Source organism: Mytilus californianus, unplaced genomic scaffold (assembly GCF_021869535.1).
Source record: "Mytilus californianus isolate M0D057914Y unplaced genomic scaffold, xbMytCali1.0.p SCAF_15, whole genome shotgun sequence".
Taxonomy (NCBI): domain Eukaryota; kingdom Metazoa; phylum Mollusca; class Bivalvia; order Mytilida; family Mytilidae; genus Mytilus; species Mytilus californianus.
In genome coordinates, this window is record NW_026262637.1 from 11,132,932 (window position 1) to 11,150,953 (window position 18,022).

At 32.0% G+C, this 18,022-nt stretch overlaps 1 protein-coding gene across 7 annotated transcripts in view; it reads right to left on the bottom strand.

The window, feature by feature from the left end:
* Nucleotides 1-18,022, bottom strand: part of LOC127725399 (synaptotagmin-7-like) — a 209,818-nt gene that overhangs the window by 17,863 nt on the left and 173,933 nt on the right. For all 7 annotated transcript variants that reach the window (XM_052232337.1, XM_052232334.1, XM_052232338.1 and 4 more), the window contains one exon: nt 5,796-6,174. In XM_052232337.1, coding sequence (XP_052088297.1) covers nt 5,796-6,174 — 379 coding nt within the window. The remainder of the gene's footprint in view (nt 1-5,795; nt 6,175-18,022) is intronic.

The following is an 18,022-nucleotide window of genomic DNA, read 5'->3' on the forward strand; positions in this document are numbered from 1 at the left end:
GATTATCATTGAAGTGTATGAGAAAAGTTTCTGTCCATTCATATTCAACACCCTGTAATGCTTGGTCTTCTGTACTGATTATCATTGAAGTGTATGAGAAAAGTTTCTGTCCATTCATATTCAACACCCTGTAATGCTTGGTCTTCTTTACTGATTATCATTGAAGTGTATGAGAAAAGTCTCCGTCCATTCATATTCAACACCCTGTAATGCTTGGTCTTCTTTACTGATTTTCATAAAAGTGTATGAGAAAAGTTTCTGTCCATTCATATAATATTCAACACCCTGTAATGCTTGGTCTTCTTTACTGATTATCATTGAAGTGTATGAGAAAAGTTTCTGTCCATTCATATTCAACACCCTATAATGCTTGGTCTTCTTTACTGATTATCATTGAAGTGTATGAGAAAAGTTTCTGTCCATTCATATTCAACACCCTGTAATGCTTGGTCTTCTTTACTGATTACCATTGAAGTGTATGAGAAAAGTTTCTGTCCATTCATATTCAACACCCTGTAATGCTTGGTCTTCTTTACTGATTATCATTGAAGTGTATGAGAAAAGTTTCTGTCCATTCATACTCAACACCCTGTAATGCTTGGTCTTCTTTACTGATTATCATTGAAGTGTATGAGAAAAGTTTCTGTCCATTCATATTCAACACCCTGTAATGCTTGGTCTTCTTTACTGATTATCATTGAAGTGTATGAGAAAAGTCTCCATCCATTCATATTCAACACCCTGTAATGCTTGGTCTTCTTTACTGATTTTCATAAAAGTGTATGACAAAAGTTTCTGTCCATTCATATTCAACACCCTGTAATGCTTGGTCTTCTTTACTGATTATCATAGAAGTGTATGAGAAAAGTTTCTGTCCATTCATATTCAACACCCTGTAATGCTTGGTCTTCTGTACTGATTATCATTGAAGTGTATGAGAAAAGTTTCTGTCCATTCATATTCAACACCCTGTAATGCTTGGTCTTCTGTACTGATTATCATTGAAGTGTATGAGAAAAGTTTCTGTCCATTCATATTCAACACCCTGTAATGCTTGGTCTTCTTTACTGATTATCATTGAAGTGTATGAGAAAAGTCTCCGTCCATTCATATTCAACACCCTGTAATGCTTGGTCTTCTTTACTGATTTTCATAAAAGTGTATGAGAAAAGTTTCTGTCCATTCATATAATATTCAACACCCTGTAATGCTTGGTCTTCTTTACTGATTATCATTGAAGTGTATGAGAAAAGTTTCTGTCCATTCATATTCAACACCCTATAATGCTTGGTCTTCTTTACTGATTATCATTGAAGTGTATGAGAAAAGTTTCTGTCCATTCATATTCAACACCCTGTAATGCTTGGTCTTCTTTACTGATTACCATTGAAGTGTATGAGAAAAGTTTCTGTCCATTCATATTCAACACCCTGTAATGCTTGGTCTTCTTTACTGATTATCATTGAAGTGTATGAGAAAAGTTTCTGTCCATTCATACTCAACACCCTGTAATGCTTGGTCTTCTTTACTGATTATCATTGAAGTGTATGAGAAAAGTTTCTGTCCATTCATATTCAACACCCTGTAATGCTTGGTCTTCTTTACTGATTATCATTGAAGTGTATGAGAAAAGTCTCCATCCATTCATATTCAACACCCTGTAATGCTTGGTCTTCTTTACTGATTTTCATAAAAGTGTATGACAAAACTTTCTGTCCATTCATATTCAACACCCTGTAATGCTTGGTCTTCTTTACTGATTATCATAGAAGTGTATGAGAAAAGTTTCTGTCCATTCATATTCAACACCCTGTAATGCTTGGTCTTCTGTACTGATTATCATTGAAGTGTATGAGAAAAGTTTCTGTCCATTCATATTCAACACCCTGTAATGCTTGGTCTTCTGTACTGATTATCATTGAAGTGTATGAGAAAAGTTTCTGTCCATTCATATTCAACACCCTGTAATGCTTGGTCTTCTTTACTGATTATCATTGAAGTGTATGAGAAAAGTCTCCGTCCATTCATATTCAACACCCTGTAATGCTTGGTCTTCTTTACTGATTTTCATAAAAGTGTATGAGAAAAGTTTCTGTCCATTCATATAATATTCAACACCCTGTAATGCTTGGTCTTCTTTACTGATTATCATTGAAGTGTATGAGAAAAGTTTCTGTCCATTCATATTCAACACCCTGTAATGCTTGGTCTTCTTTACTGATTATCATTGAAGTGTATGTTGAAAGTCTTTAATATTGAAGTCTTAATACAGGTATTATACAAACTTAACACTAAGCAATGATACCTGTAAGTGAGGTCAAGGTCAGGTCAGATAAATAGATGGATTCATGTTCACCTTACAATCATTCTTTACACGATATTGCTGTCACATTAAATACTTTAGAATTTTAGCGTTCCTAATGACGGTAAAAACAGAAAAAACGCTTTTTACAGCACTGGGTTGATACCTCTGCTGGTAGACTATCAATCTCCGAGGGAATCATCAGCTCAGTAGTCAGTACTTCGGTACTGATATGATTTATAACTATGTATTTGCATTCAGGTGTCACAGGTCAAATTTATTCATTCATTGTGTGTTAATTTACATTTTTTGATTGAGTTAAGCCTTCCAATTGATATTTTATAGTGTGTTTTTCTATGTTGTGATGTTATACTATTGTTTCAGAAAAGGGAGAAGGTTTGGTACCATTAAAACGTTTAATCCCGCTGCAAATGTTTGCACCTGTCCTGAGTCAGGAATCTGATTACAGTAGTTGTAGTCTGTTTATGTAGTTCATACGTGTTTCTCGTTTCTCGTTTTTTATATAGATTAGACCGTTGGTTTTTCCGTTTGAATGGCTTTACACTAGTAATTTTTTGGGGCCCTTTATAGCTTGCTGTTCGGTGTGAGCCAATGCTCCGTGTTGAAGGCCGTACCTTGACCTATAATGGTTTACTTTTATAAATTGTAACTTGGATGGAGAGTTGTCTCATTGGCACTCATACCACATCTTCCTATATCTAACCTTTCTAAAATTGTCCATTTATAAATTTTTAAATTATAAAGAAACTAAGGGTTCAACTATCTAAGGCAAAGTTGACCTTAGATGGATTTGGCTATTTTTAATAGGTCCATTTGGTTACATAGCTCTTCAATTGTTTTGGTTCTTATACATCCTTGGCTTTCAAATACTAAGCTTTGAGCGTTTCTGCTTCGGATGCATGAAATTTATATCGTGTTGTTTATATTTTTTTAGTATGCACCAAATTTATATTTAGTGTTATTTTCATTTTCGTCAATTAATACTGCTGCTGGTGGACTGAATCCCAAAGGTACCATCATATCAATAGTCCTTCAGAGCTGACATGATTTATAACCAAAGGTACCATCATATCAATAGTCCTTCAGAGCTGACATGATTTATAAACCAAAGGTACCATCATATCAATAGTCCTTCAGAGCTGACATGATTTATAACCAAAGGTACCATCATATCAATAGTCCTTCAGAGCTGACATGATTTATAACCAAAGGTACCATCATATCAATAGTCTTCAGAGCTGACATGATTTATAACCAAAGGTACCATCATATCAATAGTCCTTCAGAGCTGACATGATTTATAACCAAAGGTACCATCATATCAATAGTCCTTCAGAGCTGACATGATTTATAACCAAAGGTACCATCATATCAATAGTCAGTACTTCAGAGCTGACATGATTTATAACCAAAGGTACCATCATATCAATAGTCCTTCAGAGCTGACATGATTTATAACCAAAGGTACCATCATATCAATAGTCCTTCAGAGCTGACATGATTTATAACCAAAGGTACCATCATATCAATAGTCAGTACTTCAGAGCTAACATGATTTATAACCAAAGGTACCATCATATCAATAGTCTTCAGAGCTGACATGATTTATAACCAAAGGTACCATCATATCAATAGTCCTTCAGAGCTGACATGATTTATAACCAAAGGTACCATCATATCAATAGTCAGTTCTTCAGAGCTGACATGATTTATAACCAAAGGTACCATCATATCAATAGTCAGTGCTTCAGAGCTGACATGATTTATAACACACTTTCCTTAAATTCTCAGTTGATCAATTAAGAAGTTATCAAGAATCTAAGATTCCAATTCCCTCAGGCAAAGTTGACCTTTGAAGAATTGGCTATTCTTTCTATAAGTTCCTACTTAATTGTCATACAGGTCAAATATTCAAGTATTTATACATCTTTGGCTTTGAAGTTATTGGGTTTGAGAGTTCTTGATAGGTGTAAATTCAGAAAAGGGCATTTTACACACTCAATTTATAAAGCGTTATTTTCATTTTATTAAAACTTGTTTAAAGGAAATAGATGCTAGATTTACATGCAGTAATCCCTTATCTATAAAGTACAGAATTGTCAAATATTAGAGTACATTTAGGGAAAGGCTGTGGATATTCTATAAAATTTCAATATGATTAGCATTGAAACAGCAAAAGGGTACATAATCCTTAATGTCTTATTTAACAATACAAAATGGGATAAATTTGATAAAAAAAAATTCACAATAAAATTCCAAAACCAAAATGTAATTTGAAATGAATAAAAATTTCAAATTAAACAAATTGCTTCTCCTGAGTAAAAGTGGGAGCCAGTTAAAATCAATGAAACCACATGAAAGTCCAATATTTTATGAATGATGAGTATATTGTGACATAAATCTATACATCTGGTGACATGAAGACTGTATGATAACAAATCATTCTTCAGAGTGCACCTCAGTAATGGCTGTCCTCAATAGTTTGAGCTATTCACTTTATAGATAATATCAAACGAATTGTCTTTATGACTATTTCTAATTTATAAATTACATTTTCTATTTCCTTTATTTATGGTTATTTCTAAGAAAACATGATCCTTGAAATGAGGTCATTATGAAATTGATATTTAACAATACATCTATTCCTTATATTGAGTTAGATGGATGTACAGCTAGAATATAAAGAAAATTCTGATCCCTGTAGGCATCTGTATCTTATTTTCATTTTATTTCTGTTGTTTTCTGACATTTTTACATGATCATGTACTTATTAAGGAAGTTTTATAAATGTCAGATCTTTCTTAGATCACAATATATATGTACAATGTTAGCACCAACTAACTGTTTCAGACCTCTACAAGTTTATTATCTACTGCCACTGTTTAATTGACTTGTTTTATTTCTTTTTATCCATTTTCACAGCAAACACTTTTAAAGAAATTCAATCAAGGGAACCATGGCAACTTTCTTATAAACTCAATCAAATCAAAACTACCCTTTATAGTTTGCTGTTCCGAGTGAGCCAAGGCTCCGTGTTGAAGGTCGTTATTTGACCTATAATGGTTTACTTTTACAAATTGTGACTTGGATGGAGAGTTGTCTCATTGGCACTCATACCACATCTTCTTATATCTATATATACTACAAATATTAAAACAATATGTACACATACTTTTTATGGGCAATTACAAATGAAACCAAACATGTGTTAACCAATGTTTCTTGCACCAGTCTGATCTATTTTAATTCTGTGAAGAGCTGTTTAAAATGATGTCAAATGTCTAATCCAAACTTGCTCAGGTGGAACTCAGGTAATCTTACATAAGGTCAAGTGAAGTAAGATGTTAGTTCTAGGTAAAATTGATTTCATTGTAGCAACCAATTGTTCAAATGCATCAAAATAGAATTCAAATCGAACCCCAAAAACGAGCAATCAGATGTGATTTATAAGTTTAAGTAATTTCTTACTTACCTTCAAAGAGGAAACATTCATTCCATCTTGGGTTGAGATTGCGTTTCTTCACTTTTGTTAAAAGTTTATGTTTTTTATCGGGTAGTAATAATATTTTAACATAAGGGTCACTAGTTCCCGAAAAGTCTTTGGCAATTAAATTTGTTGCTTGTAGCACTTTTAACGTTAATGTTAAAGTCTGAAAATCATAACTAAGTGATATTTGTAATTTTCCTAATCCACAATCAACGCCTTCTGTAGGATCAGGGGGAGGTAACTCCTCTTCAACAACTGGATCTTCCATTAACATATTAGCGAAGTTTTTCATTCCCTTCCAAACACTGCCATTTTCTTCATCTGTACTTGTTGTAGACTTTTGTGAGTTTGATTGTGATAATGTCTGCAAAGTAAAAATGTTTATAAAATAACTTTTTTTGTATTGATAAATCGTCACCATGGTAATTTGTACCTATATCTATTGATACTAGCAACCTGTAAACCACCAATTTTCGCGTAAACTTTATTTTGTGTTTATCCTTTTCCAGCTGACTTCACGACCATTTTTTTTTATTATACTAATTACTATTCAACTTATCCAAGAAAGGATTGAAGATTTGATGTTTGGAAAGGAGGCAGGGGAATCCTGAGAATTAGGAATGAGAGGACCATATTTTGACACAAAATTGACTGTAATTAAAACTTTTTGAAATATATTTTTTACCTTTTTTAGGAAGGGGGGGGGGGGGGGGGGAGGTCTGAATCCGCACCTTTTACCTTGCAGAACTAAGGAATTTGTGAATTATCAAATTGTGTTCTCCCTGAAAATGCCTGAAATAATTACCACTGGACATTCAGCAAACAACAATCAATTCAAATCCAAATTAAAGCATTATGTAATGAATGGAAACAACAAACTGGGATCTATAGGTAGAAATGTGTGTGATACTTATCTACGAGATTGACTGTGACTGAGATTAATCTACCAGATTGACTGTGTGTGATTAATCTATGAGATTGACTGTGACTGTGATTAATCTACCAGATTGACTGTGTGTGATTAATCTATGAGATTGACTGTGTGTGATTAATCTATGAGATTGACTGTGAGTGATCAATCTACGAGATTGACTGTGTAATTAATCTATGAGATTGACTGTGTGTGATTAATCTACAAGATTGACTGTGTGTGATTAATCTACGAGATTGACTTTGTGTGATTAATCTATGAGATTGACTGTGTGTGTGATTAATCTATGAGACTGACTGTGTAATTAATCTACAAGATTGACTGTGTGTGATTAATCTACAAGATTGACTGTGACTGTGATTAATCTATGAGATTGACTGTGTGTGATTAATCTACAAGATTGACTGTGATTAATCTACTAGATTGACTGTGGGTGATTCATCTATGAGATTGACTGTGAGTGTGATTAATCTACAAGATTGACTGTGTGATTAATCTATGAGATTGACTGTGTGTGTTTAATCTATGAGATTGACTGTGTGTGATTAATCTACAAGATTGACTGTGTGATTAATCTATGAGATTGACTGTGTGTGTTTAATCTATGAGATTGACTGTGTGTGATTAATCTACAAGATTGACCAAGCAGTGAATAAACAGAACAGAAATTATTAAGTAGGTCAGATATTTGGCTTGCTCATGTAGGAAGTTTCTCCAAAGAATACAAAAAAGTTGCAATATTTCAAAGCTAGTGCAAAATACATATTTCTCTGAGGATATCAAACACACAAAATCATTTGAACAAATAGCAAATCTTTCATAGTATTTTAACAATTGACCCAGAAATCAATGTAGAATACAAAGATTGATCCATATTTATAATTGTTTGATCCAGTTCAGATGGCTGACTCCATTACTTTTGAATTTACTCATGGTAAATAGACCACCAAGTTGTTAAAAGCTTTGTAAACAAAAAACGATTCAAAATAATTATCAAATAGAGAGATTTGCACTATCAAAATTATTTATTGCAGTGGCATCTGTTTAATTGCAAACCTTTTCCTTATAAATTTTATGGCATCTATTGGATTCTGTATATTTTATTACAATTAAATATTTATGATGAATAATAATTAACAACTGTTATTTGATTATCAACCATATATTTCAATACAATTTGTTTCAAGTAAAACTCTCTCAATTATCTATCTGTCACCAAGGTCCCACAGAGCACTGTTAGAAAAGGGGGAGCTAACTCGTATGTGCTGGAACCAAGGGACAGGAGGTCAGTCTATCACTAGACTTAATGTTCTGATAGGCATAGCTAAAACGCAAGGAAGGTTTTCATAATTTAATCAACGATAACAATTTTGATGAATGATGATAACAATCAATTTGTAAACAATGCCAAATAATAATAATAATTAAAGTACAAAGTATCAAATTTAAATATCAACTCCAAAGTAAAACTATTTCTCCTTACAATGTAAAATGTAAAATAAATGCCAAAACTACTAAATCATAAAATGAACTTAATCTCAAAATCAAAATGTAAAAGTCTCAAAAATAAAAGATTCCCAAAAGTATTTTCTAAAGTTAAATTATGAGTCAGAGATAAATTTTGTCTCAACACTACACAGTCAACTGGTAGACTGGTAGACAGTCTTATAGGTCCAGTATCATGACGTGAGTAGTGAGAGGTTACGCTTCCGAAACACTGACTGTTTTCTAAAGTTTTCTCAAAAATAAAAGGTGAGTCAAAAATACATTTTTGTCTAAACACTACAAAGCCAACTGGTAGACTGATCAACAGTCTTACAGATCCAGTATAATAGACTTTAGCAGTGCAAGTTAAGGTTTCCGAAAGGTGACTGATTTTCCTAAATTTCAGAACGCTATTTATACTAAATCCAAAAATAGATCAATAATACTCGACATGTAAATATTACTCTCATTAGCAAAAATAGACTTTAATTAACAAAGCCTAATCCTATAATGTTTTGATAAAATCTTAAACTTTCAAAATGACATATGCTAATTACAATTAATATTTCAAAACAAAGTGCTTTGAGCAAACTGTGACACTTCAAGTATTAATGCCACAGCATAGGTAAAAATCAATTAAACCAAAATTAATCAAAAATGTTACAAAATACAAACTTAAAATTTTCTTTCTAAAAAATAAAACATATTTTTTATCCAAAATAACACTAACACAAATATAAGCCAAATAACACACCATGACATATTCCCCCCTACTCTTATATGTTTGTCCCCAAACATGATATAAACATTCACATTAGTTACCCCTATAAAAATCTGAATACACTCTGTACAAACTATAACCTGGTGCAAAAAAAATAAATATACCAACAATTTATTTCAATGTGCTAGCTTCCAGCAACCTGTATTCCTTGTTAGGAAATTTAACAGATGAATTATAAAATAATATCCCTGTAATCCAAAATTCAAATTGATGTAGTAAAAAGAATCAACAGGCGTGCACTCCTACTAATTCCATATACCACAAAAAAAAGATAGAAATTGATTGTTTTCTATGTTCTACTGTCTTGTAAGGTTGCTATGGTAACATGATAAGCACCATCATGATATTCACTAATGTCTTAATGATCTGAGTTGGTAATGTCAAAGTTCTGTTCTTTTAGTCTGTTTTTGCTTTGTTGTTTCACAAAAAGTTTAATCCAATAAATAAGCTCTAGCAAGTTATGTTAAAAAATTATGAATTTCTGGTTAACTTTGTATTGTCCAAAAGAAAGTTGTAGCACTATTTCACCGATTATTGCATGTACTTCTCCACAGACACCGACTGCACTGTTGATCGTTGATTTCTGTATCGCTGTAGTAGTGTTTAGACGGTATAATTGATGTTGGCTGATACAGCTAAAAGAAGCTCCACTGTCGACTAAACATCTCACTTGAAGGTTCTCTAGTCCAATTTCGACAAAGTTCCTCTCCATGGTTGTTGTGAACTGGATACTTGCTGTTCCTGGTATAACACTGGATAGCCTGGCACATCTGTCTTTTTTGCAGCACCATCCTTTTAAAATTCTGTTTCTTCCCATGATTTTTCTATTCCCATTACCAAACTGAAACTAAAAGGAATTTTTGTCAATATCTTGTTTATGTTATATTCTCTCTACTATGAGTCAAATTTCCCAATCATATAAAATTAATTGCACAAATAATATTTCTCCTGAATTGAATGTTAACTTCTGTAAAGTTGACAAATTTTATAAAATTACAGATTCACACCAAGAATCAACATACATCTATACTTTTCACTAAAAAATATCAAAGTGTAATATAATAAGCAAGATGTACTTATCTTTTAGTTGTGTGTTGTTGAATCTGCAACTTGTCTCTGCTGTTACTGGTTCTCTCTTCCTTATTGTCTCTACTGCTGTTGTCTCAATTTTGAAAATTTAAGTTTTAGATAATTTTGAATGAATTTTGCCAACCTACATTCTAGCTATGCAGTTTCAGAATTTCATTAGTATCATGCCCAGGGTCAAACTCCACCATATCTGTCACCAAGGTCCCACAGAGCACTGTTAGAAAAGGGGGAGCTAACTCGTATGTGCTGGAACCAAGGGACAGGAGGTCAGTCTATCACTAGACTTAATGTTCTGATAGGCATAGCTAAAACGCAAGGAAGGTTTTCATAATTTAATCAACGATAACAATTTTGATGAATGATGATAACAATCAATTTGTAAACAATGCCAAATAATAATAATAATTAAAGTACAAAGTATCAAATTTAAATATCAACTCCAAAGTAAAACTATTTCTCCTTACAATGTAAAATGTAAAATAAATGCCAAAACTACTAAATCATAAAATGAACTTAATCTCAAAATCAAAATGTAAAAGTCTCAAAAATAAAAGATTCCCAAAAGTATTTTCTAAAGTTAAATTATGAGTCAGAGATAAATTTTGTCTCAACACTACACAGTCAACTGGTAGACTGGTAGACAGTCTTATAGGTCCAGTATCATGACGTGAGTAGTGAGAGGTTACGCTTCCGAAACACTGACTGTTTTCTAAAGTTTTCTCAAAAATAAAAGGTGAGTCAAAAATACATTTTTGTCTAAACACTACAAAGTCAACTGGTAGACTGATCAACAGTCTTACAGATCCAGTATAATAGACTTTAGCAGTGCAAGTTAAGGTTTCCGAAAGGTGACTGATTTTCCTAAATTTCAGAACGCTATTTATACTAAATCCAAAAATAGATCAATAATACTCGACATGTAAATATTACTCTCATTAGCAAAAATAGACTTTAATTAACAAAGCCTAATCCTATAATGTTTTGATAAAATCTTAAACTTTCAAAATGACATATGCTAATTACAATTAATATTTCAAAACAAAGTGCTTTGAGCAAACTGTGACACTTCAAGTATTAATGCCACAGCATAGGTAAAAATCAATTAAACCAAAATTAATCAAAAATGTTACAAAATACAAACTTAAAATTTTCTTTCTAAAAAATAAAACATATTTTTTATCCAAAATAACACTAACACAAATATAAGCCAAATAACACACCATGACAAATAACCGTAATGCATTAATTTTCAAAATGTAAACTTTTCTAAACTTTGATTTATTTTTAAAGACCTTTGCATTTATTTACTGCTTAACATTGTAAATTTGTATACATAAATTATAGATCAATGACAGTTGCTGTCCAGTTTGTCAATTGGACAGCAACCATAGAATATGTAAAAAAAGATAGTTAAAAACAAAAACTAATTAAGACATCTGAAAGTCAACAAACAACATTGTACTGAACTCTTTGAGTTTTCAATGGATTAAACAGAGATTACCTAATATAATCAACATCCTATAATCCTATAATATAAAATCAAAAATATAACATTGCAAGACGATGACCACTAAAAATGATAAGCCGGTCTTAAGACATTCAACATAAATCATCATTAAACTTGGTCTTGTGTAAGACCAGTCTATATGCCAGATGAAGATACAGTATTTCAAGTTGATATCAGTCATGTGACTTCCATCACCAAATGATGAAAATGTATGCATCATCACTTCCAATACATATTGAGCAAATGGGGGAAAAAGTTTGATGCTCTATATTTTTTTTTTTGCACGAAATTATTCAGGAAATTAAAATCTAATTAGTTGGTCACTCTCCCTTCAGTTGCCAGATGATTCTGCAGGGTAGTCCAGAAATAATTTATGTGCTGTAGGAACATAATCTCAGTTCCTGGCGACTGAAAGGAGAGTGACCAGTGGCTCAGAAGATCCTGCAGATGCTTGAAACTTTAATAGTGCAGGGATACACTGGCATGCCATCTATCTGGAAAATGACGTCATAGGGGCGTGTGTAATAAATGATCTATTTCATTAAGATGTAGATATATTTCATTTCTTAATCCTGCTCTTTTGCTCAATTTAAATCACTCAGCATTTTTTTTATAAATTCTTACTTCAATTTTTCCCTTTCCCAAACTTTTTAACCTGACCTTCCCTATAACTGATTAACCTTCACAATCATATGATCGAAGACTCACTGTTCTTGAAAATTTATTTCATTCGATCAATCTTGGTTTTAATAGTTGAAGTTGTATTTCATTGTTGATGTCTTGTAATTCATTCTCTGCATCTTCCCATAATTTGATATTTCTTTTTATATACATCTCTATTACGTTCTGAATTTCAAATAAATAGCAAACGATATATTTAAACGAGAAATGTTGCTGTCAGCGTAGCTCATATACATACACATGCTAATAAATTTATTGTTTCAAAATGAAAATGTTGATGCATTCAATTGATTCTTTTAAATTTCCTGAAACTTTTTCTTCAAATCTCTGAGTATAATGTAGTCGTTAGTGCTAAGTTCATCATTAGTCATATAATACTAACACAATGTAGTCGTTAGTGCTAAGTTCATCATTAGTCATATAATACTAACACAACGTAGTCGTTAGTGCTAAGTTCATCATTAGTCATATAATACTAGCACAATGTAGTCGTTAGTGCTAAGTTCTTTATTAGTCATATAATACTAGCACAATGTAGTCGTTAGTGCTAAGTTCATCATTAGTCATATAATACTAACACAATGTAGTCGTTAGTGCTAAGTTCTTCATTAGTCATATAATACTAGCACAATGTAGTCGTTAGTGCTAAGTTCATCATTAGTCATATAATACTAACACAATGTAGTCGTTAGTGCTAAGTTCATCATTAGTCATATAATACTAGTACAATGTAGTCGTTAGTGCTAAGTTCTTCATTAGTCATATAATACTAGTACAATGTAGTCGTTAGTGCTAAGTTCTTCATTAGTCATATAATACTAGTACAATGTAGTCGTTAGTGCTAAGTTCTTCATTAGTCATATAATACTAGCACAATGTAGTCGTTAGTGCTAAGTTCTTCATTAGTCATATAATACTAGCACAATGTAGTCGTTAGTGCTAAGTTCATCATTAGTCATATAATACTAGTACAATGTAGTCGTTAGTGCTAAGTTCATCATTAGTCATATAATACTAGTACAATGTAGTCGTTAGTGCTAAGTTCATCATTAGTCATATAATACTAACACAATGTAGTCGTTAGTGCTAAGTTCTTCATTAGTCATATAATACTAGCACAATGTAGTCGTTAGTGCTAAGTTCATCATTAGTCATATAATACTAGTACAATGTAGTCGTTAGTGCTAAGTTCATCATTAGTCATATAATACTAGTACAATGTAGTCGTTAGTGCTAAGTTCATCATTAGTCCTATAATACTAACACAATGTAGTCGTTAGTGCTAAGTTCATCATTAGTCATATAATACTAGTACAATGTAGTCGTTAGTGCTAAGTTCATCATTAGTCATATAATACTAGTACAATGTAGTCGTTAGTGCTAAGTTCTTCATTAGTCATATAATACTAGCACAATGTAGTCGTTAGTGCTAAGTTCTTCATTAGTCATATAATACTAGTACAATGTAGTCGTTAGTGCTAAGTTCATCATTAGTCATATAATACTAGTACAATGTAGTCGTTAGTGCTAAGTTCATCATTAGTCATATAATACTAACACAATGTAGTCGTTAGTGCTAAGTTCTTCATTAGTCATATAATACTAGTACAATGGGTCCATGCAGATCATCATTAAATTAATTGTAAGAATTATATTGATGACAAGCCTAAACTATTTCAGATTGTAAGAATTAAGCCAGTTTACTTCTGTTATGCTTGAACTAGCTTTTTTATATCATTTATTTCCATTTTAACATAATCTCTGACAAATTTCCATTTCAGACCTAATAGAATGAAAAATCTCAGACCATTTGTTTCTTGTTCTTATACAACAGAAATTTAATGAACACACACATAATTTTGAATGTGAATTAAACCATGATGTTTTTAATGCATGTTTATCAATTCAAGGAAAAGATTGAGTTCTAAGTTAGAAAGAAGTAAAAAAAAAAAAACAGGGATTCTCTTTTGCTCATCACCATATCTGCAAAGAAGGCTTTAAATTAAACAAAAAAAACCAAGGGTTTCAATTAGATCAAAACTAGGTCAACACAAATAAAATTCATATAGTATCTGTAGTAACTCATTGAACATTTCAACACAAAATAAAATCACAATGTGTAAAAAATGATGGCTGAATTAATTAAAGCTGATCGACTCATTATTATAAAATTTTCTAAGTAAAAATTAAGGAGTATTGAAATATATTGAATACTAGGACAATCAGAATAAAAAATCAGGTCAATATCTTAAAAGAGGACTGACAACAGAGGAAATTAAAAAAAAAGCTTCATAGCTCTCGTAGGGAAAAAGGCGGAAAAAGGCCTTGTAATGCTTCTTGGTTTGTATTCATTTTGTTTGTCTGAATCCGTTACAATGATTTATTTTACTTAAAACCAGTAAATTGGGTTACATTACAATATATAATTCCTTGTTGCAAACTTTCACAAGTTATATGACAAATTATCATATGACCATTGAAAGTGTGAAAAAAATATTTCCACTGATGTAGAATTCTTATTTATTCCATTGTCAAAATGAAGTTTCCCATGTGTAAATATCTTCTTACACTTTCATGTGTTGTCACTTGCCTCGAGTATCAGGAAGATCTTTTTCACTTGTCTATTTTTACTGTAACTGTCCCAAGTGAATAAAGACAGTTTCCTGCTCCATTAAATATCAAACTAAAAATGTCATCCATCTATTACTAATTTTTTGAAAAATTACAATCAATTTAGTAGTATTATGTTTAAACTAAATATATGGTTTAATCCTGATTATAATAATGTTTGTAATTTTAAGTGGGTAACAAAAGCAAGAAGATCTCAAGGGCTCGATAAAAAAAAATCATAAATGACAGACAACAACATTGCAAAAAGAATGAGGCTCTAAAGAGCCTGTGTAGCTCACCTTGGTCTATGTGCATATTTAACAAATGACACTCTTCAACATTGTAGACGTGAATAGAATTCATGACATTTCAGGGCAATAACTCCTATAATAAGTTGTCTGACAGTTTTGACATATATGGACAATTGGTTACTTAGAGCTCGACATTTGAACATTTTTGCTCCTGTCAGAATTTCTCTATTTATAATGGTTTTCAAAATAATAGACGAAACTTGCATTTTACCCCTATGTTCTATTTTTAGCCATGTCAGCCATCTTGGTTGGCAGGCGGGGGCATCAGACACATTTTTGAAACTAGATACCCAAATGATTATTGAGGCCAAGTTTGGTTAAATTTGGCCCAGTAGTTTCAGAGGAGAAGATTTTTGTAAAAGTTAATGACGACAGTGACGACGGACGCCAAGTGATGAGAAAAGAGGAAACGACAATCAATACAAAAACATAAATGGACAAAAGACAAACAAATTAACATTGCCAAAAGAAAAAGAGGAAAAGACAAACAACTTAACATAAATTCTATAAAGAATACTTAAAATTGGGGAGAACAAACTCTACTAAAAACTAGGGAAGAACTTGTGTGATCTGACCATACATAAATGTTAGTAGTTGATGAATTCATTCATGTTTCAGAGTGAAAAATCAACAATGTTTCAAGCTTCATAAACAAGTATACTATATCTCCTATCAAAGTGACACTATATATCTATGTATTAATCCTGCCACAATGTGCCTGTTCTAAGTCAGCACCTAAAAATTGTTGTCTTTAGTATTGCATATCCAAAATCAGCACCTCATAAATGTTGTCTTTATCTATATTGGAATGCTTTTGTCATTATAAGGAATTGTCATTGATGGCCTTGTTTTTATAATGATTGTTTCTGTTAAATTTATTCACTACTTATCTAGACTCTGTGTGACTGACAGCTGATGATAATTTATAGACTCATGTTTATTGTTGAAGATGGTATGTACACTAATTCTAGATGTCTTTTGATTATTTGTGTTTTTGGGTTGCTGTCTTGTTGACATTATGATAAAACCCCACTAAAACTTTTATTATTGATATTTTCATAAGAAAATATGTGATCTCATGTACAGTATAACCTATGGAATTGATCTCCGATGATGTACAGTATAACCTATGGAATTCACTTTGTTTGGAACAATTTTCTCATTTTCTGTTCATGTTGTAGTATAGGCAGTATTATTTATCATTTACAATTTATTAACAAAATACCCACAGGATGATCAGTAGTGCCCAATAGTTTTCAAGATAATATTATTTCAAAACAAATTATGGGAATGAACACCAAGAGACAAGAAGCTGATTTATAATGATGTAAGGGGTTATGTACCAGAAACTTTCCTTAATTCTAATGCCAATATATAAGAAACAAATTTTATTATTTAGAGAGGGAACAATATTTAGACCATGTTTATTAAATTGATGTAGATACATGCCTTTTAAAATGATATAGGATCTATGGATATTACTTTCCAAGAACCAATCAAGGAAGAGAATAATATGGAAAATAAGAGATAAATTAAGCATAGCTAACCTCTGTCTAACCAGTTTATTCTAATAGTAACATTTGACAAGATACAGATATTGTATGATTATTCACACAGCAATGGTCAATCATTACACAGAAATATTTTGTACAAACATAGAAACCCAGTAGTTATAACTGACAAATGATTAAATATTGTTGATTTGACTGGGAATAATTACTTTAGATCCATCAAATTTGGTGAACAATTACCAGCAATAATCCAATTATCCCTCCCCAGAATAAATTGTATGATATTACCATCTTCTATCAGAACCTGATATGACAGATATCCATAACGAAGACTAATTCGGAGTTTGAAGTGTCAAAGTTAATCCTAAAACGTAACCACATCATGTTACAAATGGAAAGAGAATTTACGTAACACTTCTCAACTAATTTGAAAGCAGCAGTGCTTTTTGGGATATTTAAATGATGAAAATGGAATGCTGAATGATGAATTTAAATGATGAATGTTGAAAACCAATGCTTAATGTAGGTTAACTTACATCTTGAGCAATTATTGAACAAATTGTGTTCCTGTAAAACCAAGACCCTATTTTAATGTTTCAACTATCTGGCCAAGAGTAATTCTTAGAAGTTTGATTTAAGGTACCAAGTAGCTTAGCTAGACTTTGTATTTAAGGTACCATGTAGGTAGCTAGACCTTGTTTTTAAGGTACCACATAGACCTTGTGACATGACTGACCAATCAGGATGTAAGCTATAGACCTTGTGACATGACTGACCAATCAGGATGTAAGCTATAGACTTTGTGACATGACTGATCAATCAGGATGTAAGCTATAGACCTTGTGACATGACTGACCAATCAGGATGTAAGCTATAGACCTTGTGACATGACTGACCAATCAGGATGTAAGCTATAGACTTTGTGACATGACTGATCAATCAGGATGTAAGCTATAGACCTTGTGACATGACTGACCAATCAGGATGTAAGCTATAGACTTTGTGACATGACTGACCAATCAGGATGTAAGCTATAGACTTTGTGACATGACTGTCAAATCAGGATGTAAGCTATAGACTTTGTGACATGACTGATCAATCAGGATGTAAGCTATAGACTTTGTGACATGACTGATCAATCAGGATGTAAGCTAATTAGACCTTGTGACATGACTGATCAATCAGGATGTAAGCTATAGACTTTGTGACATGACTGATCAATCAGGATGTAAGCTATAGACTTTGTGACATGACTGATCAATCAGGATGTAAGCTATAGAACTAATGTAGCTCTATTGCTACAGTC